Below are 23,767 nucleotides of genomic sequence, written 5' to 3' on the forward strand. Positions count from 1 at the left end.
GATTTCTCTGTGTAGCCTTGGCTGCCCTGGATTCGCTTTGTAGACCAGGCTGGCCTCGAACTCACAGCGATCCACTTACCTCTGCCTCCCGAGTGCTGGGATTAAAGGCGTGCACCACCACGGGCCCCGGCTCATTATGTATTAAAGCACTTATTTGCCCTTTCCTTAGGCATCTTAGATCATTTAATCCCAGCACTTGGGAGGCAGAGGCAGGTGGATCGCTGTGAGTTCGAGTCCAGGGCAGCCAAGGCTAACGCAGAGAAACCCTGTCTCGAAAAACAAAACCAACCAAACAAAAAAGAATGAGGTAAAAAATGAAGCGAATATTTGAAGAGTACACAGTATATCCTATTCATCTGCTGTGTACATTGATATGAAAACATTTCCCTAAATGGTAATTCTTACTTCCTTGGCTTACTGAGAGCAGGTCCCAGGCAGGCCTTTAATTCAGGACCAGTCCTTCAGCCTTCATCACCTCGACCAGTAATCCTTTTGAACATTTGTTGATTCTCCCCTTATATATTTGTATCCACATAGAATATGCATACTGTAGTTACCTGTTTTGAGACATTCACATCAATTCAGAGAGCAAAAGTAAAATTAGGAAATATAAAATGCCACAAATTTGTCTGTCATCCTTTTGCAGAGGGCATACATCTTTAGTGTATGCATTACTGGAGGGCACACAGTAACTTTTCCAAAAACTTTGTTCATTTACATTTTTTATTACATTTAATTTGTTTGTGTGTACAGGGGCATGGGCATGCTCATGAACTTTTTCTCTACCCCAAACAGCATGGCACTTACTAACGTCCTTGAAACGTTCTACCTAGAACCGAACACTGGTTAGCACCCAGTGTGTCCATTATCTGCTTGACAAGAACCAAATTTCAGTTACAGATTGTATTGATGTAGTGTAGGGCCTTGGCCCGTAGTACATGAGGGCCTCTTACTGGTGTTCAGAGAATTTGATGGAATGGACTGCCTCTTTAACTTCCTAAGCTGTGTTTTGGCTTGTTAGGATGCTAATATCAAACCTAGGGCGCCACGGCTGCCAGGCAGGCACTTTCCCATTGGCTACACCCCCGGACTAACTTTTAGTATAATCTAAAATAACACTTTAAAATTTTACCTTTGTGACAGTTTCGTCTTATGTTGATTTTGTCATGGACCAAACCAATTAAATTTAATATATCTACATCAAATGTCATAAAAGGCCAAATATTATTTTAGGCTTTATAGTTTGTGACAGCTACTCACTTCTGGCACACAAAGGCAACCGTGGACTATATGTAAACAGATGAACATACCCTTGTACCAGTGAAACTGTTCTTTCTAGCCTGTTCTCTCTCCCTCCCCCTCCCTCTCCTTCATTGAATCCAGGATCATGAACATGCCAAGCACATGCTACACAACTGAACTCCACCCCATCTTCAGTCTTTTCTTTTTGAGGGCCAGTTCTATCGTTCAGCTTTGTCATGTCTACAGAGTTGAAAAGCAGACTTCGTATACCTTTAATTCGCAAAGATGCTATTTCAAATATCTTTACTTAATCCCCACCCCACCCCCTGTTTTTGGCAATAGGATCTTACTTTGTAGCTAAGGATGCTACAAAGCTAAGCTACTTTGTAGCTTACTGTGTAGCCCAGGATGCCCAAACATTTGTGATAATCTTGCTTTTAGCTTCCCACATGCTTTGATTACAGTTCTGTGCCACTATGCCAAACCAAGTAAGTGTTGAATAAGACTATAGCTCAACAGGAAATCATGTGCCTACCATTCTCAAAGCCCTGGTTCAATTCCTAGCACAATAAAAAAAAAAATTAGATTTTAAGAAGTGCTGAATAGGATAATAATAAAAATATCCCACAGGTTCATTTTGTTTTGCTAATAATTATTCTCTAGGTGTAGCTACTCAGAGAGTTATTAGTAACTGTTGAAAGTACCAGCCCATATTTTCTTGGCCCAAAGTGTAACTTGAAAATATTTGATAGCTGGACAGTGGTGGCACACACCTTTAATCCCAGCACTTGGGAGGCAGAGGCAGGCGGATCACTGTGAGTTTGCAGCCACCCTGGTCTACAAAGCGAGTCTAAGACAGCCAAGGCTAACACAGAGAGACCCTGTCTAAAAAAAATAAGAAATTAAAAAAAAAAAAAGGAAAAGAAAAAATATTTGTTAAAAATTTCAGAACAAACATGTTTCTAATTGATAGGGACTTCAACAAAGAAAAAGGAAGCTACCTTGGTGTAACTTGGTAGTTAATGTTCTTATTACGTTCACTTCTACTTGTGTCTACATTTTCAATTCTTAATACATTTTCTTTGTAAATAATATCTAGGTCCATTTATATAGGAGTTTTCCATTTTCCTCCTTTTAGATGTAAGCCTTAACTATATTCATCCAATACCAATTCTCTGGTATCAGTAGTATAAAGGTTGTGGAAAGATTTGTCAACAAAAATCTATACAGAAATGTTAGAACATGTCTTTCACAGAATGATGCCAGCTTTCAGTACTATTAATACTGTTTTAAACCATAATAAAAACTTTCTGAGCTTTATGCTAATATAAAGACCAAAAGGAGATGAAATAAAAGTGATCAGTAATTAATATAAAGCTTAAAAGATGGTCCGGCAGGGAAAGTGCTTGGTATATAAGCGTGGGTTGTTTGAGTTTGATACTCAGAACCTACATAGAGGTGTGGGGAGAGAATTGACTCCTCAAAGTTGTCTTCTGACTTCCACGGGCACCATGGAGGTGACGCCCACATAGGCATCATACGTACACACTCAGTAATAATAATAAATGAAATTATTAAACTATAGAAGTGGTTCGAGAAGTTATAGAAATCCTGAATAGAACTATCAGATTTGAAAGAAAAGTCGCTCTGGAGCTGGTGTGGGTGGAACACAGGGACACAGCTGTGATTCTAGCACTGGGGAGGATCTGGGAATACTGTAGCATTAAAAAATTTTTTTGTTTACTTGATCACATTAATACCCTTAAGAAAATTCATATGGTCAGCCGGGCGTGGTGGCACACGCCTTTAATCTCAGCACTTGGGAGGCAGAGGCAGGTGGATCACTGTGAGTTCGAGGCCAACCTGGTCTACAAAGTGAGTCCAGGACAGCTAAGGCTACACAGAGAAACCCTATCTCGAAAAACCAAAACAAGAACAACAAAACCCCCCAAAATCCATATGGTCGTCTTAATACATGTGTTTGATGGAATGTTTATGAATATTTAAAAGAAAAAGTTTAACTAGTACAAAGAATTTTTGCATCAGTAAGATCTAATAAAATATCAGTGAATGTGACAGTGATTACATGTGGTAAATACCCATTGTTTGGCTAAGAATAAAATATCCTGAGTGTTGTTTTAAAAAAGATTTCCTTTGCAGTAGCAGTAAAAAGTATAATGACCAAGAAGATGTTGATAAAACTGTAAAATATTTTAAGGACTTAAAAAGTCTAAGTAGGCAGTTGTGGTGTTGTGGTGGCACATGCCTTTAATTCCAGCACTTGGGAGTTAGAGACAGGCAGATTTCTAAGAGTTCGAGGCCAGCTTTCTCTGTAGAGCAAGTTCCAGGACAGCCAAGGCTTTATAGAGAGACCCTGTCTTGAAAACAAAAACAAAGAAAAAGTTCTAAGTAAATGCAGTCATTGACATTCGTATGTAGAAACATTTCAATTGTTTCAAAAAGCTTTTTAGAAAAACATAACTTGATGGAATTGTTTTTAGTAAGGTTCAAAGTATAGTATCAAGACATTTTAAATATTAAATAGGGGAACTTACCTCACTAAATATTGAAAAGTATACCTGTTGAACGTAGTCACTTAGGCCTATAATCCCAGCACACGTAAACTCACACAAGTTCAAAGCTAGCTCAGGGTATATAAAAAGACCCTATCTCAGAAAAAGAAAGAAGAAAAAAGCATACTGTATTTTATCATTTGCTTTCAGTCTGTGTCTTTATAAATTAGAGTGTGTCTCTTGAAAATATCTGGTTGATTTTTTTTAAGTTCAGTCTAATAAGCTAGTGGTTAGTTTACTAATGGTAAATGGAAAAATAATGTATTTGTGTTTAAATCTGTGTTTCTGTCCTCTTTCAGTATAGTCAAGTATTTTTCTGGTGGTGTAGTTTTTCTCCTCAGTTGGCTTTTATATTAGTCTGTTTTGTTTTTTTATAATAAAATACTTGAAGCTGGGTAATTTGTAAAGAAAATAGGTTCATTTAACACACTGTTTTGGAGGGCCAAGAACATGCTAAGATTTGCTTGGTTTGGGTGAGGGTCTCACGGGTGATGGACAGCATGTAGGGGGAGGAGGTCACAAGTCAAGGGAAGGAAGCAGGAGAGCAGGCAGGGACCAGGCGCCACTCACAGAAGTGAATCTGTTCTTACAAAACCGAACCTACTCTCTGAGACCATCATTAATAATCCCTTTAGCGGGGCTATTGTGACCCATTCACCTCCCAGTAGGTTTTACCTCTTAAGGGTCCCACCACCTTTCAGCATAGTTATAGTAGGGACCGAACTTCCACCATTTGAACAGAGAAGCCTTCTTTATTTGTTGGTTTTATCATTGTTAGTTACTATGCAACCCTAAGATTATGACATGAATCCTTAGTTCCCTAGTGTTGCTCTCTCTCTGGACAGTACTCTTACCACGGAGCTGCAGCCCCAGCCCCCTAGTCTATTTTGAATTAATATTATTCCATGTTCAGTGTTAAGAGCTTTACTAACATGACCTGTAAGTACAATGTCATTACCTTATTCTTGCTTTGCATTATTTATTGTCTTTGTTTTGTTCTGTTTGAGAAAAGGTCTTACATAGCCAGGTTGGTGTCCAGGTGGCTGTACACTTAAGAGCGGACCTGAGCTTCTGCCTCCTGCCGCCAGCCCCTGAGCACTTGAGTTACAGGCGTGTGCCACCACACCAGGCTCATATTTGCTACTTCTGCATCTCTTAAGTCCCTACTTTGCATTGCTCTTATTTTCAAGGCTATCTGGTAGACTTTGGGGTGATTCTGTGGTTCTTGTTGGGATCTCTTGCATCTAGGGCAAGTACTCTATTACTAAGTCACACTGGCAGCCCACGTCAGTAGTCATTCTACGCTGGAAATGTGTTTTCCACATCTAGTGCTTTCATTCGTACTGATCTAGAGCTAATCTAGAAATATTTACCATGATGGCTCATCTTGACCGAACTAAAGCATTACAAAGAACACTTCTGGAGGCATCTGTGTTCCAGACATATGTTACTGTGGTTTTTGCTTTTTTTTCTAACTGCTTCTCTTTTCTTTTCTTTTTTCTTTTTTTTAGCAATTGACTAATTGTGCCTTAGTAAACTCTTCTATGTGTTGTTCAACTTAAAGTTTGGAGTTTTTTGGAGTAGTGAATTTATATTTTAGATTTGGGGAAAATTTTCAACCGTCTTTCTTAATAGTTTCCTATACTATTCAGTTTCCTCCTCTTAAGACACCATCTCTAGTTGTGCATATTTCAGACTAGTTGACATTATTTCATAGGTCTGATGCTCTGTTCACTTCCTTAATTTTTCAGATAATTTATTTTATTGCATGTATGTCTGTGCACCACGTATGTGTAGTGCCCTCAGAGGCTAGAAGAGGGCATTAGACCCTCTAGAACTGGAGTTTCCGATGGGAGTTAGCTGCCACGGGGGGCTATAGGTCCTCTGCAAGAGCAACATGTGCTCTTAGCCACTGAGCCATTTTTCCAGCTCCCTTATTTTCTTAAGATTTATTTTTATTATGTGTATGAATTTCTGTATGTCTGCCACATGTGCTGTGGGTGCCTGTGGAGACCAGAAAAGAGTGTCAGCTCTTCAAGAGCCAGAGTTAGAGATGACTATGAGTGATGTGGGTGCTGGAAGCTAAAACTGGATCCTCTAGAAGAGCAGCAAGTGCTTTTTTGTTTTTTGTTTTGTTTTCGAGACAGGGTTTCTTCTCTGTGTAGCCTTTCCTGTCCTGGACTCACTTTGTAGACCAGCCTGGCCTCAAACTCACAGAGAGTTTGCCTCCCTCTGCCTCTGCCTCCCAGAGTGCTGGGATTAAAAGCGTATGCCACTGTACCTGGCATAGCAAGTGCTTTTAACAGTTGAGCACATCATTTCTCTTTTTTAATACTAGGCAAGTACTTTACCATTAAAACACACCTTCAGTCCATATTTATGTTAAGTGATCTTTACTTTTTTCTTTATATTTATTTATTATGTGTTGTGGGCATGTGTATACCATGGTACCCAGTGGAAGTCAGGACAACTTGCAGAGCTGATTCTCCCGTTCCACTATGTGTTCTGGGAGTTGAACTCACATCAAGTGTGGTTGGAAGCAACCTTACTAACAGATCTTGCTAGTCCCGCTGATCTTTGCTTATGGCAAATTCTATCTGATGTTAAGCCTAGCTGACAGTATTTTAATATCTCTCTCTCTCTCTCTCTCTCTCTCTCTCTCTCTCTCTCTCTCTCTTCCCAGCCCCGAGGGTTTTTCTGTGTATTCTTGGCTTTCTTGGACTTGCTTTGTAGATCAGGTTGGCCTCAAATTCACAGAGATCTGCTTGCCTCTGCCTCTCTGAGTGCTGGGATTACAGGTGTGTGCTACCATACCTGGCTTTTAACTGTATTTTCAATGCCTAAATTTCTGTGTTGTTCCTTTTAAGTTTTCATTCCCTTGTAAAACTCACTTTCTGTTCACTCATTTTGTCCATGTTTTTCCCAAATGAGCAGATTCTATACAGTTACCTTTGTATAGTCTAATATAAATTAGCACGTGGGTAACTCCAGCACCCGAGTCATCTGTTGAGCTGCTTCTGACCTTCTTTGATTCAGTCTCTCAGCAGAAGGTAAACAGATAATTTCCCCTCTGCAGACTTCACATCTTTCACATCTTTTCCTTTGTCTGGGGGCCGGGATAAGGGACAAAATCAAATCTTCTGCTAGGTTAGACCATGTTGCAATTTTAAATACCTTCAGTTTATCTCTGATTTTAAATAACTAAGTAGTAAGCTAGTTTCTCCTTCATTGGCTATGTCTCTTATGTACATAAGACCGAAAAAACCTTTCTTTACTTTTCAGCTAGCACCAACTTCCTGTGAAGCTTCACAAGGGCCTTTTTCCTTTGATCTCCTCTGAGGTGACGTGCATGGGGGCTGTACTGCAGTTGTACCTAACTGTACTTAATGGTGCTCAATATGACATTCATAAATCCCACAAACAGAATGAGGGAAAGAAGCCAGATACAAATAAGCCTGGACTGTGATTCCATGTACATGAACTTTAGACAGGCCTAATTCACAGTGTTAGAAATGATGGACAGGAGGAAGGAGAGGCAGTGATGGTGAAGGGATGAGAAAGACTTTCTCACAAGTGCTCACATTTCTTTATCTTGGTGTGTTTGCTTTGTAAAGCTTTATTGAATATACTGCTTGTGATTTGGTCCCGATTTTGTGTGCATATAGTTCAGCAGGCAACTATCTTGCATTAAAACCAAACAAAGCACAAGCCATAAATCAAGCATGGTGGAATATGCCTGTAGGCCTAGCAGTCAGAATGCTGAGGCAGGAGGGTTAGAGTTTGAGCTAATAGTGAGAGCCTGTTTCAAAAACAATGTGAAAAAGAAAAATCAAACCTGGATGGGGAGAAGACATCTGTAAAGACACACGAAATGCGATTTGTATCTAGAATATTTTTAAGATTTTGTGTAAGTGTGTGGGTGTGTTGTGAGTTACCCAGGTGGGTGCTAGAAACTAAACTCTGATGCCTGGAACCCAGGTAAAAAAGCCAGATGTGGCATGTGCTCGTCAGCTCAGTGCTGGGGAGGTGCTAATGAGAGACCCTGTCTCAAAGGAAGTCAATGGTATTCTTTTGATTGTCTTCTGGTGTTTGTGTGTGTGTGTGTGTGTGTGTGTGTGTGTGTGTGTGTGTGTGTGTGTGTGTGTATGCATGCACACATACAGCTGTCTGGTTACTTTGCATCTACCTGCATCACCGTCAGAACAGCTAGGATAAGATCTGAGAGAATCTTTTCTCTATTTTATGCTCCAGTCTCCTCTATAGTGGGGCCTCAAGATTTATTCAGCAGTATGATCCTAAGTCCCTGACCAGGTGACTAGTCCAAAATTCTTAGATAAGGTTATCACTTTACTTATTTCATGTGTCTGTTCAGAAAATGGTAAATGCTGTTGTTACAAGTCCTTATAATTTTAGCTCTTTGAGAGACTAAGGGAGGGGGGGAATCACGTGAGTCTCGGAGTTCTTGAGGACAGCATGACTAACAAAGCAAAGCTCTAATCTCAAAAAGCAACCAGAATAGGCTTTTTGACAACCAAATTGTCAATAAGCCTGGTGTGGTGGGCAGGCCTGAAACCCCCACTCACAGGGAGTAGACAAAGGGAAGCCCTGAGCATGAGCATCTTCTATGCCCACCCCACTCCAATGCTGCCAGGCGTGTTGGCTCATGCTTGTAATCCTAGCACTTGGGAGGCTGGGGAAGGAAGATTACTGTAAGTTCTAGGTCAGCCTACTCTACTAATGATTTCTGGACCATCCTGGGCTATAGAGTGACCCACACTAAAAAATAAAAGTCCCCATAGTCAATACTGTTTGATACTTGGATTGATAAGGGTATAGATACTTGGGCTGGAGAGTTGGCTCAGAGGTTAAGAGCACTGTCGGTTCTTTCAAAGGTCCTGAGTTCAATTCCCAGCAACCACATGGTGGCTCACACCATCTACAGTGAGATCTGGTGCCCTTGTCTGGTGTGTAGGCACACATTCAGGCAGAATACTGTATAAATAATAAATAAATCTTTTTTTAAGGGTATAGATACTCACAAAATACCTGTTTTCACCCTCTAGTTTTTTAAAAAATCATAAATACAGCTATAAACAGTAAAAAGTCACCCATAATTTATGTCACCATAGCTTGTTAACTATAATTACTCAGGGTTTTAATTTTAGAAGCAGAATAATGATATCAGTTCAAGTAGTCAAAGGCATTTTGTAGAGCCCAGAAGTGGAAGTCATCATTTTTTATAGGTCATCCCAGGGAGAGGGCAGAAGTGTGCAAGTCCCTCCCACAGTTTGAATAGCTTGGTTGTTAAACTGTGTGCTAGGCAACAGCCTTGCTTTCTTTTCTATTGAGAGTCAAGAGTTTGCTTTCTGATTACTGTATTTTTATAAACTTTGCAGGCTACCCATTTTGAGATGAGGAAGGTGGATCTCTGTTCGAGCACTGAAGGCACTGAGGTGATTCTGGCTACCTCGAGTGATGAGAAGCACCCACCTGAAAATATCATTGACGGGTGAGAATGGCTCTCCCTTATGTTCTAATTCCAGGCTTAGTGTTAGACCAGGGGCCCCTCGAGGACTGGGGCCCTATTTTATGACAGCTGACTCTATTAATCAGTTTAATAAATATTTAGTGAGCTAGATGACTTCATAGGATCTATTTGTGGAGCCATTCTTTAAACTAATTCAATTGTGAATAATGTTTTTATCCTTAATAGTTCTTAAACTGATCTCTTTGTATAAACAAGTTCAATTTTTTCATTTTATTCTTATTTAGTGTTGGAATTTAGACCCAAGGCCCTCCTGTGGTAGACAACTACTCTATCATCATGTTGTTTCCCTCGGGTTTTTTTTTTTTTCTGTTTATTTGTGCTTTGGGTTTTCTAAGAGAAGGTCTTACTGTAACCTAGATTCATATTAAACTCAAAATTCTCCTGTCTGAGTCCAGGATTATAGTTGTGTTCCACTATTCCTACTTTGCAAATAGCTGTGCGTGGGAATTGAAGATTTATTCATTTTATTTTATGTGTACTGGTGGTGTACTTATATGTGCGTATATGTCCCACGTGTGTGCGATGCCTGAGGACAGGAGAGCGTACTGGATCCCCTAGAACTGGAGTTACAGACAGTTGTGAACTGCTGTGTGGGTGCTGGGAGCCAAACCCGGGTCCTCTGCAAGAGCAGCCAGTGCTTTTAACTGCTGTGCCATCTTCCCAGCCCATAAATGTAGGTGTACTTTTAAGATGTATTTTTATTTTTGGTTTCTTATATCTCTTTCTTCCTTCTCCACCCCACCCTTTCCAACACCCCAACATCAAGTAGGGGAGAATGAAGGTTAGTGGGGAGAAGGGGCGTAGTTTTCCTTAGCTGCTTCCTGGTGTTTAGGGTCATTGGGTTCCTTGAGGCAAGTCCAATCCTCGTTTCAGGAGACCTTTACTTTCTTCTCATCAAACTGCATCAACAGCAACCAGGAGCAGCAGGGGAGCACCAGCTTCTTCTTTCTCAGAGCCCCCAGTCTCTCCCTGGGTCTGGAACTTATGCCTACTGCCAAAGACCACGCCCCTGCACGAGGCAGTTCCCAGCTGACAAACATGGCGCACCCTCAGGCAGTTATCAGCTGTGGACGCACTGGAACAGCCCCCATATCCCACACCTGGAATTAAAACAAAAACGTGTACATATAATAAGTTCAAACTTCTACAACACATAAATAGGTTTTTAAAAGTGGTTTACCAAGACAGAAAGACAGAAAACCAAAATAGCAACTTCTTTATGTTGTTGTTGTTTAATTATACAGTGTTTTGCCTGCACACCAGAAGAGGGCACCAGATCTCATTGTAGATGGTTGTGAGCCACCATGTGGTTGCTGGGAATTGAATTCAGGACCTCTGGAAGAACAGTCAATGCTCTGGACCTCTGAGCCATCTCTCCAGCCTGGCTTATGATTCTTAAAAAACCTTTCATTGTGTATACATCATCACAATCTGACTGGTAGAAACATATTGTTTAAGAGCTGAAAGGATTTATTAGGTTATCTTTAGACTTGTAGGAAGTCAGGTATATGCATTAAAAACTAGTTTCAATTGTTCAGGCAGAGCCAGTTGTAAGATGGAGATGTTATAAGTCTCCGTATTCTATTTTGTGTGGATATGATCTCAGCAATCAGACCTCTTTCTTCAAGGTCAATTGCTGCTCCTTGCTGACACCTTTTCCCTCAGATGAGGTTGCTCCATGTCTTTACTTGACTCCAGTAGCAGTTGGTTCAAGTCCCTATTATAAAATTGTGTGATTTTATTTTTTCTGTTTCTTTTTGGTAATTGTTTATCTGTAATGATTTGATTTTTTTTTCTGTTTCTTTTTTGTAATTGCTTATCCGTAATTCAGCTGTGAATTCTTAGAAATCAGCTTGATTATCTTTGACTCTGTAAAATCTTGAATTGTTTGTTGACTAAGTTGTTGATTTAGAACACCAAATATTTGTTAAACAATGGCTAATGTTGGAAAGCCTGAGAGCATAACTTATACATATGCACACATATATAAATACATATGTACACACATACATGTGTGACTGCAAAATTTGCGTAGGGCTTTGCAGTTTGGGAAGTAATAAGCACATACAAAAACTTCAACTAGGCATGGTGTCTGCTACCTACAGTCTTATAGTAGTGGGCAGTATAGTCGAGGCAGGAGGAGAATCGCCTTGAACCAAGACTAGCCTGGTCTACAAAGTAAGACTCTGTCTCAAAAAAGCAAAAAGAGGGACTGAAGAGATGTTTCAGAAGTTAAGAGTGCTTGCTGCTCTTGGAGAGGACAAGCATTTGTTCTCAGTGCCCGTGTTAGATGGCTCACAACCTCCTGTAACCCCAGCTCCAAGGGATCTAACAGCCTCTAACAGCCTGTAGGCACCTGCACACATGTAGCATAAACACACACATACTTTGCACATGGACTCACACACATACACATAAATCTAATAAACAAACCTTTTAAAGAAGGATTTTTAAAAAAGGATTACTACAGGTAAAAGATCTTGTTTTTAAAACTCACACAGATAAATGAATGATTCAATCAATTAACATGTGTGTCGTCTTCTTTTTTTGTTTGTTTGTTTGTTTGTTTTTTGTTTTTTTGACATAGGGCTTCTCTGTGTAACAGTCCTGGTTATCCTGGACTCACTTTTGTAGACCAGGCTGGCCTCAAACTCACAGCAATCCACCTGCCTCTGCCTGCTGAGAGCCGAGATTAAAGGCGTGCGGCACCACACCTGGCTAACATGCATGTCTTCTAAATCCCAATTAAAGGATCTGTAATGATAACTCAAATGTAAGGCTTGAATCAGAAATTTAATACCTGTCTTTGCCTGTGTCTCATGGTTTTCTTTTTTCTTGTATTTCCTGTGAAAGGCAAGTAATAGTTATTTATCTCACTGACTTGGTATAGAAAAATTAGTGTACATATATACACAGAACTGCAGAAATTTGTCTTAAGTTCTTCATTTAGAATAGAGATCTTAAGTCTGGCCATGGTGGCGTGTGCCTGTAATTTCAGCACTCTGGGAGGAGGCAGAGGCAGGCGGATCTCTGGAAGTTCAAGGCCAGCCGGTCTACAAAGTAAGTCCAGGACAGCCAAGGCTACACAGAGAAACCCAGTCTCAGAAAAAAAAAATAGACTAGAGATCTTGGGGAGCTGGAGAGATGGCTCAGTGGTTAAGAGCACTGGCTGCTTTTCCAGAGGTCATGAGTTCAATTCCCAGCAACCACATAGTGGCTCACAACCATCTGTAATGGAATCTGATGTCCTCTTCTGGTATTCACGAAGACAGAGTACTCATGTACATAAAATACATACATAAATAAATCTTTCTAATAAAAAGAATAGAAGCCAGGTGGTGCAGGCGCATGCCTTTAGTCCCAGCACATGGGAGGCAGAGGCAGGTGGATCACTGTGAGTTCAAGGCCAGCCTGGTCTACAAATTGAGTCCAGGACAGTCAAGGCTACACAGAGAAACCCTGTCTTGAAAAACAAAAACAAACAAACAAACAAACAAAAAAAAAGAATAGAGATCTTTCCAGAAACACCCCTCACTTTAATTGGAGATACATCATTTTTCTAAGGCAAGATCAATTTACCCTGCAACCCTCCTCCCTTTTTAAAGCCTTCCATTAAAAAACACATTAGGTGTATGAGTGTTTTCTGCATGTGTGAAGGTGTACCGTGTGCATGCCTGGTGCCCATGGAGGCCAGAAAGGAGCATCAGGTCCCCAGAAATTTGAGTTGTTGGCAATCGTGAGCTGCCATGTGGGTGCTGGGAACTGAACATAGGTCCTCCGAATCAGAAATCAGTTCTCTTCATTGCTGAGCCATCTCTCAGCCCCAGAGATTTTTAATCTATGTAGTTGTAGCAAACACAAATAGGCTTTATATAGATGTTAAAACTTATTTTCTGCTCAGAGGTTGTTTTATCTCAGTAGAAATAGCTGCAGAGTTACTTGGCGGTAATGGCACTGTAAATTCATTTTTCCAGCGAGGATTATTGTATGTCTCTGCTGTATACTTTAAATTTCCTTGCAAGTTAGTTGTACTACTTGCCATTATTGTTTGTTGTTTATTTTGAGATAGAGTCTCATATAATCAGGCTGGCATGGAACCTATTATGTTGCCTCAGATGACCTTGGACTCCCGATTTTTCTGCCTCTGTTCCCCAAGTCCTGAGATGACACTTAGCTAGAAAGAAGGGTTAATCTTAGCCATTCTGATGGGTGTAAGATGGAATCTCAGAGTCGTTTTGATTTGCATTCCTTGATGACTCAGGACATTGAGTGTTTCTTTAAGTGTTCCTCGGCCGTTCTGTATTCCTCTGTTGAGAGGTCTCTGTTTAGCTCGGAACCCCATTTCGTAATTGGGTTATTTGATTTGGTGGTGTTTAATTTCTTGAGTTCTTTATATATTTTGGATATTAGCTCAAGTGACAGCAGATGCTGGTGAGGATATGGAGAGGGGGGAGCACTCCTCCATTGCTAGCGGGAGTGCAAACTTGTACATCCACTTTGGAAATCAGTCTGACCCTTTCTCAGAAAATTGGGACTAGGACTACCGCAAGACCCAGCTATTCCACTCCTTGGACTATACCTGAAAGATGCTCCACCACACAAGGACTTTTGCTCAACTATGTTCATAGCAGCCTTATTTGTGATAGCCAGATCTGGAAACAACCTAGATGCCCCTCAGTTGAAGAATGGATAAAGAAACTATGGTACATTTACACTATGGAATACTATTCAGCTATTAAAAACAAGGAAATCTTGAAATTTACAGGCAAATGGATGGAGCTAGAAATGATCATCCTGAGTGAGATAACACAGGCTCACAAAGAAACACATGGTATATACTTACTTATAATTGGATATTAGCCCAACATGGATGTCTTCTGAGTGTCTTCATTCAGTGGGGGATTGGGACAGATGTTAGGACTCACTATTAGGACTCCAGGTGAGAGTGGTATAGGAGAATGTGGAGATAGAAGGACCCAGACGGTCCAGGAACCCCACAAGAAGACCCTCAAGGCTAGTGGATCTGGACTCAGAGGGACCTGTACAAACTGCTGTACCAAGCAAGGACAATGTGTGCAGTAAACCTAGAACCCCATTCAGATGTAGCCAATGGACAACTCATCCTCCATGGTTGTGGAGAGCAGGAACTGCCTCTGACATGAACTCTGGTGCCCCCATTTGACCACTTCTTCTTGGTGGAGAGGCCTGGTAGCACTCAGAGGAAGGGGAAGCAGGCTACCAAGATGAAACCTGATAGGCTGTGGTCTTATAGTGGGGTAGGAGATCCTCTTCCGTCGCAGGTCTAGGGGAGGGGAATAGGGTGAAGGAGGGAGGGAGGGGAGAGCAGGTGAGGGGACAACAGTTTGAGGGGATGTAATCTGAATAAATTATTTTTTAAAAAAAGAAAAAGAAAGAAGGGTGAACGAGAAAGTTTGTTTCCTCTTGACCTTGCCTTTGTCATCTGTAGTTGGTAAGTCAATGAAAAGGGAGAAGAAAAACTCCACAGAGAAGACAGCCAAGTTGCCTGGAGGTATCTCACACTTGTAATCTCAGCATTTGGAAGACTGGGGCAGGAGTACTTCAGTGAAGTAGGAGACCAGCCTAGACAGTTTAGCAAGATACTGCTTCAAATTAAAGAAAAAAGAAAAGCTAGGACTATAATGGTAGATCATTGCACGTGTGTAGTCTGGGTTCAGTGCCCAATACATATTCAGCCACCCCACACCTTAAAAAAGAAGTGTTCTTGCCGGACATGGTGGTGCATACCTTTAATCCCAGCACTTGGGAGGCAGAGGCAGGTGGATCACTGTGAGTTTGAGGCCAGGCTGGTCTACAAAGTTAGTCCAGGACAGCCAAGGTTACACAAAGAAACCCTGTCTCAAAAAAAAACAAACCAAAACAAACCAAAAACAACAACAACAACAACAACCAAAAAACAAAAAACCAGAAGTATCCTTTTTGCATAATTCAGTTGCATGCTATAGTTGAGACATATAAATGGAATCATACATATTATGGTTAAGTCTTTTTTTTAAAACAAGATGTTACTAGCTGAAGCAATTTACTGTTTATCCCAGGCCAGCCTCAAACCCACAGCAATCCTCCTGCCTTAGCCTTTCAAATGTTAGTTATACATGTGCATCATCATGCCTATCTCACATGAGAGCTAATATTTATTTGTTTTATTTTTCGTGATTTCTATGTCTTAATTTATGAGTATGGTGTTTTGCCTGTATACCCCATATGTGCTGGTGCCCACAGAGGCCAGAAGACAGTGTCAGATTCCTTGGCACTGGAGTTACAGATGGTTGTGAGCCACCACGTAGCTGCTGCAAACCAAACTTGGGTCCTTTGCAAGAACAGCCAGTACTCTTAACCTCTGAGCCATCTCTCCAGCCTAGCCCCCTTCCCCTGTGTGTGTGTGTGTGTGTGTGTGTGTGTGTGTGTGTGTGTGTTTATGACAAAGTCTAAGTGTGGAACTGACACAAAATCCTCCCGTCTTAACATGAGCCACATGTGCACTGTTGTGAGGCTTCTTCTACTTATGATTTAAAGGGTCCTCTGTCTTGTACCCATCACTAATTTTTTAAAATTATCAAACAGTATTCAATTATATTGATAGTGTGTGTGTGTGTGTGTGTGTGTGTGTGTGTGTGTGTGTCTGTCTGTCTGTCTGTCTGTCTGTCTGTATGTATGTATGTATATACCAGCTTGCTCTCAGCATCCTTTGCTTCTACCGTCCTAGGCTGGAATAACAGGAGAGCTGCTGTGTCTACCTGGCATTGGTATGAGCTCTAGAGAGCCAAACTCTGTCTCCCTTGCTTCCATGGCTGCTGCTGCTTCTCTTCCTCCTCCTCTTCCTCCTCCTCCTCCTCCTCCTCCTTCTTCTTTTTCTTTTTTTGTTTGTTTTGCTTTTGTTTTTTGAGACAGGGTTTCTCTGTGTAGCCCTGGCTATCCTGGATTCCCTTTGTAGACCAGGCTGGCCTTGAACTCACAGTGATCCACTTGCCTCTGCCTCCTGAGTGCTGGATTAAAGGCATGAGCCACCATGCCCAGCTCTCACAAGCTTCTTATATAGTAACTTTAAGAATAACCACTATAACACTTTTAAAAATAAATAAAAGAAAGAGCTACCTTGATGTCATGGTAAGTATCTGTATTCCTACCACTTGAGAGCCTGAGGCAAGAGGACCAAATTTGAGGCCAGCTTGGGCTATATAACAAGACCCTTTTTCCTAAAAAGGGATGGTGGTATGCATAGTGGCTCTGCAACCCTTTAATCCCAGCACTCAGGAGGCAGAGGCAGGCAGAACTCTGTGAGTTCAAGGCCAGCCTGGTCTACAGAGTGAGTTCCAGGCCAGCCAAGGCTACACAGAGAAACACTGTCTTAAAACAAAACAACTCTTTCCTTTTGGTTGTTGCTATGCCACCAAGACTGAGGAAGATCCAGAAACTGGCCATGACTGTATCAGTCAGCATTAGAAGCAGCCAGGAGGCCAGGGTAATACTGATAGCATGCATCACCACAGGATCAACTTTGACAAATATCATCCAGGAAACTTTAGGGGAGCTGGTGTGAGGCATTACCACTTAAAGAGGAACCAGAGCTGCCTAGCTGCCAACGTGGATAACTGAGGACACTACTGAGCAAGCATTGGTCAGTAAGTTGGTAACACTGCCAAAAATAAGACTGGAGCCACCCACTCACTGACGCAACATGACCCTGTACCAAAACGTTCTGGGGAAGAGAAAGTTTCCTACACAGCCTGTCCTCAGAAGAAGAGCGGAGGATGTTAAGGGTATTGGGGAGTTTGTGTCTTGATAGCTTGAAGCCACGTAGAAAGATTAATTAAATACTAACATTCTTTGGGGGAAAAAAAACTCTGCATGGGAGTCAGTGAGATGGCTCAGCAGATAAAGGCACTTGACACCAAGCAGAGAGACCTGAGTTCAGTCCTTGAGACCCACATGGCGAAGGAACATTGACTCCTGAAAGTCGTTCCTTGCCCTTCCTCTTCCCATATTGCCATGAGTTGTACATATGAATGTATATATGCATGTGTATATATATATATAATATATATATATGAAACTATAATCAAAAATGTAAAATGTGAGTAGGTTGAAAGTAAATGAAAAATGATCTTCCCCATAAACTATATATTTGAAAGAGGTTTAACTACATCCATTACAAAGCAGAAAATAAGACAGAAGATTACCAGAAGTATTTTATACTGTTAGAGGGTCAATTACTTAGGAAGTTAGGAATTCTACATGTATGAAACCTAATAATCAAAATTTTAAAAATATAAGGGAAAAAAGTTGAAACAAATCTACAGTTGGGTATTTAAACACTCTTCTATCAATAAAGCTAGAACAACATGAGTCAGTAAAGATTCAGTTAATCTGAACAATGCTATCAGTTATCTTGACTAATTGGCTTGAAATACTGTCGTCAGTGGTGGCATGTGTAACAACTGCACATTGACTTTCCCCGAAGTGTACTGGAAAATAAGTGCCGTCACCCTCAGAAGATTGAAGTCATAAAAAGAATGTTAGCTGGAAGAGGTAGCTCACGCCTGCAGTCTCGGTCCTCAGAAGGCCTCCGGGCTACACACTGAGGCCCTGTCTCAAAAAATAAACAAAATAAAACCATCATGAAAAAGAAACAAATTAAACCCCAGACCATGGAAAATATAACAGGGCTGAGGGTGTCAGTTGGTAGATTGCTTGCCTACCATGCATGAAGCCCTGAGTGTGAGCACTAGCTCCAGTAGTCTGTATTCCTAGTGGTCACGAGGTCAGGCAGGAGAATTCTAGTGCAAGGCCAGCTGTTTCAACAAACAAGCAGAAATACAGAAACTGTAAATAGTCAGTACTAAAGAGAAACTGTATTAGTAGAGCCTGAAAGAATTGCCATTACATTATAAATAACAAATTAGGTTAATACATTTAATAATTTAGAGAAAGTGACAAGTCACTTAAACTTTAAAAATGACACAAGTTTGGGCATTTGGGCTGGAGAGATGGCTCAACAGTTAAGAGCACTGGCTGTTCTTCCAGAGGACCTTGGTTCAATTCCCAGCACCCACGAGTTGTTTGTAACTCCAGCTCCAAGAGATCTGATGCCTCTCCTGGCCTCTACAGTCACTGTATACACACAGTGCACAGATGTACATGTAGGAAGATACCTGTATACATAAAATAAAAAATTTACATGACACAAAATGAAATAGAAAACCTGAACAGACTCCTGTCAGTTACAGAAACTATCAAATGCTCAAAAGAAGAAATATCAGTATTTTACAAAGCCTTATGAAGATAAGCAAAGCTGGGGTATAGCTCAGTGATAAAGTGTGTGCCTGTCATGCTCAAGGCTGCCTGGAATCAATCCTCAACAGATGGGAGGGAGAGATTTCCCACCAAGTATGTGCTAGCATTATCCCATTATCAAAACCAGACAGAGCATCTCAAGAAGGATTATTAAAGACCAGTGTTCTTTCTGAAAGTAAATTAAAAATTTTAACAAGATATTTAAAATTGAATTGGACGTAGTAGCACATTCTTGTAACACCCACCCTGGAGATGCTGAGTAAAGGCAAGATCAGAAGTTGAAGGCCAGTCTGGTATGTGATGAGTTTGGGGGTAGCCTGGGCTATGTGCATGAAAGTTTGTTGTTCATCTTGCTATCTGCTCTCAGCAACCTGAGAGGGTCCCCCAGTCCGATAAAGACACGTAAAACCTTTTTATTTCAATGGTAAAACTGGAAATACTTTCCCCATAAGATTGGAAAAGTTCTCTCTGGTTCTGTCTTCTGGAGATCGTATTGAGTACAGTAAGTTAAGAAGAGATATAAAAGGTAGAGAGATGAGAAACACTAAAATTGACTACTCACAGATTATACAGCTGTTTTCATAGAAAAACCCCAGAAATCTACAAAACCAAAACCAAAAATGATCGTAATGGAAAAAGCCTATAATCCAAGCACTTGAGAAACTGAGGTAGGAGGAGAAAGATCCTACTGGACTACACAGTCAGACCACCTGCCCCAGCTCCTGACTCCAGGAAAAAATGGAGCTAGTAAGAAAACTCAGTGGACACAAAAATCAAGATGTTACTAAAATATTGCTGTATATTGGTTGGAAGTAAAATGTTTAAATTTCCCTTATAGAGGCGGGGGATGTAGCTTAGTTGGTCAAGTCCTTGCCTCCATGTGTGCGGCCCAGGGTTAGTTCCCAGAATGGTATAAAGCTGAGGCTGTGGTGATACACGTGGCCTCAGCACTTGGGAGGTGGAGAGATGTAGAAGCAGGAGGATGAGAAGTTCAGAGTCATCCTCAGACACACAGCAAGTCTGAGGCTAGCCTGAGCAACCTAGTGAGACTCTGCTTCAAAAAACAACAAGGGCTGGAGAGATGGCTCAGTGGGTAAAAGCACTGGCTGCTCTGCCAGAGGACCTGCGTTCAGTTCCCAGCACCCACATGGCAGCTCACAACTGTCTGTAACTCCTGTTCCAAAAGATCTGACATCCTCAGACAGACAGACATATATGTAGCCAAAGCACCAATGTGCACTAAAAAAACAAAACAAAACAACAGCAACTAGAATGAGCTAGGGGGTAGCTCAGCAGCACAAACTTAGGCCCCTGGTTCACTCCCCAGCACTGAAGAAAAAAGCTGCAAAGGAATGAATATAGTAATGTTCATTGCATAAGCTGTGGCATTGCACATGGTGATAGAAATCAAAGCAGTTGTTAGCTAAGGGAAATAGAAATTGCCTGGAAAAAAGGTGAGAAATTTCTGGAATCATGGGAATGTTGTGTATCCTCATTACGGGTGCTGGTTACCATAGTGAGTCAGTAGCACGAGAGTAGACATTTGTCAAAATTCATTACACTTACATTTCATTGTACATAAGTTTTACACCCAAAAAAGTAAAGAAATGGCTTATATGTTTAAAATAGAAATAATTAGTTCTGTAGGCAATGCCGTACCTACAACTTACTATTTCACATGTGGTATTGACTATAAAAATTACATATACATATATATTATATATGTGTATGCATATTTATATGAGTGACCTGAAACTTCATGGGGTTTTTTTCAGCAAACATTGTTCCTACTATAATAGTTACTAGGGACATAAAAATAAAGGCAAGTGTCTGGGTCTGTAGGAGCTATAAGAGCAGAAGAGATAGATGTCTGGAGTGGGAACGAGTGCTGTGAGGCAAGTGGAGAGCGCAGAGGACGTGGTTCTCATCTGCTAGGGCTGGAGAAGGGGCCGTAAGCTTTTGCAAGAGGAAGAAGGACTTTGGGGTCAAGAGAACTCACTAAGTTAGGTTTAGGAGCATGAGTCCGCACGATGTGTTCGAGTGCTGTAAGCAGCCAGCTGTGGCAGCAGTAATGGGTGATGTAGTGGTGGGCGGCTGTATGCTTTAATGGTGGAGCTAAAGAGGTTGGGCTTATAGTCAGCAGGGGACTGCTGAAGGCTTTTAGATGGGAGTGACGTCAGTTCTGTTCCAGCATTGTAGGAGAGAATGTCTGTCAATAGTATAAAAAAGGTATTCAAGTTGGGGGATTATAGGAAGAGCTAAGTTAGAAAGGGATTATAAATAAAATACAACAGCTGTTTTTAGTGTTTATTCATGAGAACATTCTGATTACATCTTTATATCTGTCTTTTCTTCCTTTAAATTAACATTAGGAATCCAGAAACGTTTTGGACCACCACAGGCATGTTTCCCCATGAGTTCATTATTTGTTTTCACAAACAAGTGAAGATTGAAAAGCTTGTGATCCAGAGTTACTTGGGTAAGCAAATCACACATTTACTTTTATTATCCTTTAATTTTCCACAGGTAGAGGAAAACATGTAAACTTTGGCAAAAGACTAGTTTCTCTTTACAGCATGGGACCCAGTTTATTGCTGAAATGGGAGGGTGGAGAGTCTGGGTTAAGTGCCTTCAGCATGATTAGCCTCTTGAACTGCAAATGTGAAGGCCTTCCAAGGCACATCATAATTTCCATGCACTTTACAGTGTGAAAATATTTGGCAGAAAATTCTCTTAGGAATGTAAGAGGCTGGCTTGCCAGAATGCTGGTTCTGTGACATCTTCATCCTAGGTTCATTTAGCCTGTAGTTCTCAGAAATTTGCTGTAAATCTGATAACCCCAATTATTCCCACTGGATAGCTTTGATTCTTTAATTGCTAATGACATTTTCTGGGGATTAGGAGTGGAATCTCCCCTTGGAAGATCCAGCCCTGTCTGTGATAAAGTGTATCAGACAGAATCATGGCAGGAGACAGAATAGATCCCAAATGTTTCAAATGAAGAGACTTTATTACTAGATCTTCTTATAAAATTCTGGCCTGGGCTGCAGGAGTACATGAGGGATAGTGGGGCTCTCAGAAGCCAGTTATAGTAGGGAACCACTGCCCCCTGAGATAGGGAACGGGAAGGGTTACCACAGCGCAGGGAAATTTGGGGACTATACAGGGGGGCTGGCCAGTAGGGCTATGGTCTTGAAGGGAAAGTACCATCAGACATGACAAGACTGTGTAGATAAGATACCCGCTCTCACTTTCCTCCGCCCTCCAAGCTTCTGGTGCCTGCCACTGGCCAGCCCCGAGGGGAGCGGGTTGCTAAGTTAGTCTAGGAGCTATAATGTGTTGGGGTCAGCCCCTCCTGAGTAGGACGAGAAGGGGAAGGGTGGTTCTGAGGATCGTGTGGGGGCAGTGGAGAAAGCTGGGCAGGAGGAAGGTGCATGCATACGTGGTCTGCTTCTGTCATCAGTTATGGGGTGCTAGAGTCAGGCAGGCCTTGCGTATGAGCTTGTTCTGGCATTTATAGCTCTAGTTCACTGAGCACCTTGCCTGACTTCTGTAAGCCTGTGTTGTCATCAGCAAAGTGGGTTGATAGTCTCTTTCTCATAGAGTTCAGTCAAGAGAGCATGAAGGAATCTGCCTGATTCTAAGCACGTTTTCCGTAAGGGCTAAAACCATGACTGCCTGTGGTACCACATCCAGCAGATCAATACTCCAGATGATAAGCAGATCAGAACAGCACTACTAGATGTGTGCTCTGTAGTGACAAACACTGCCAAGAACAGCATCATACACCATTACTTGTTACTACAGGGATTTATGGGAAAACACTGATAGCTTCCAGGATGTGTTATTCCTGGTCCCAGTACTTTGTGTAGTGGCCATCAAGTGCAGCAGAGAAAAGAAGGACAGAAACAGCATAGAGTTAAATAGCTAACATTTTTATTTATTCTGTTTATTTATAATGCCAGTTCGGACCTTGAGGATTGAAAAGACCACATCTAAAGAGCCCTTCGATTTTGAGCAGTGGGTTGAAAAAGGTGTGTATTTATGTTGCCAGTACTGTTCTAAGCATGAGAGAGTAGACGCTTGGCCTCGGACTCTGTGCTATCAGTCCAACTCCAGTTTTGTAAATAAAAGGTGATTTTAATGATTCTTTAACACAGATAAGGCCTAGAAAAAAACCATTTTGTAAAGCCTTTTTCAGATACTATTTATGTAACAATTAACATTTTCAAAATTTTAGGATCTTTATCAAAAATGGAAATGACACATTTAAGGCTTTTGTGATCTACTTGCTTGCGTATGACCAGCAAACAAATATTAGTTTCTCACCTCTCCTTCCTGATTAATGAGAGTGCTTAAGTATCAGCTGAGCTGGGCGTGGTGGCACATGTCCTCAGTCCCAAGATTCAGAAGGCAGAGGCAGGGGGATCCGTGCGTTTGAGGCCCGCTGATGTACATAGATCATTCTAGACTAGCCAGAACTACATAGTGAGTCCCTAAAAAAAGTTCTTTTTGATAAATATCATCAGCTAAATTGTTATTCTTCATTTAAGCACAAACACATAATGACGTCATGTGTCCATTTCCTCTTCTTCGCAAATACTGTGAAAACAAATACTGTGAAAAGACATAAAACTATGAGGGAAAAAGAAAACCTAAACCTAGTGAGTTGAACCAAATAAGTGTAGAGCAATAGATACTGTGCCAGAGGGATCACCTGAACTTCTAGAACACAGCAGAATGGGCTGTAACCTAGAGCCTTCCAAGGAGAATAAAAAGAAGTAAGCTAGTTTATTACATTGAGCCGCAGACAGGCCTCAGACCCGAGAGAAGCAGGCAGCATGCAGTGACACAAGGATGGCTAGTTTGTAATTGATTTCCTATTTTAGCAGCATAATATTAGTGTAGTTGGATCAGGAAGTGAGTAGTGATTTAAGAAACCTAGATTTCTACTTATCACGACATAAACTTAAATTACAAATATATAAGATAAAGGATATAACCATACTATAAGTCCAGGAAAAACAACCTAAATTTGAACTTTAATGTGCGTGCATCTTTTGTCTGCATG

General features: G+C 41.1%; 2 protein-coding genes across 4 annotated transcripts in view; one reads left to right on the top strand and one right to left on the bottom strand.

Moving 5' to 3' along the window:
• Window positions 1–23,767, bottom strand: part of DIO1 (iodothyronine deiodinase 1) — a 365,641-nt gene that overhangs the window by 313,712 nt on the left and 28,162 nt on the right. The window lies entirely within an intron of this gene.
• IFT25 (intraflagellar transport 25) overlaps window positions 1–23,767 on the top strand; it is a 29,324-nt gene that overhangs the window by 1,244 nt on the left and 4,313 nt on the right. For all 3 annotated transcript variants that reach the window (XM_084785605.1, XM_084785606.1, XM_084785604.1), the window contains exons 2-4: window positions 9,212–9,324; window positions 21,069–21,175; window positions 22,662–22,730. In XM_084785605.1, the coding sequence (XP_084641731.1) occupies window positions 9,227–9,324; window positions 21,069–21,175; window positions 22,662–22,730 (274 nt within the window). In that variant the 5' untranslated portion in view covers window positions 9,212–9,226. The remainder of the gene's footprint in view (window positions 1–9,211; window positions 9,325–21,068; window positions 21,176–22,661; window positions 22,731–23,767) is intronic.

The sequence above is a fragment of the Acomys minous genome (genome assembly GCF_964271855.1).
Source record: "Acomys minous genome assembly, chromosome: 6".
Classification (NCBI taxonomy): Eukaryota; Metazoa; Chordata; class Mammalia; order Rodentia; family Muridae; genus Acomys; species Acomys minous.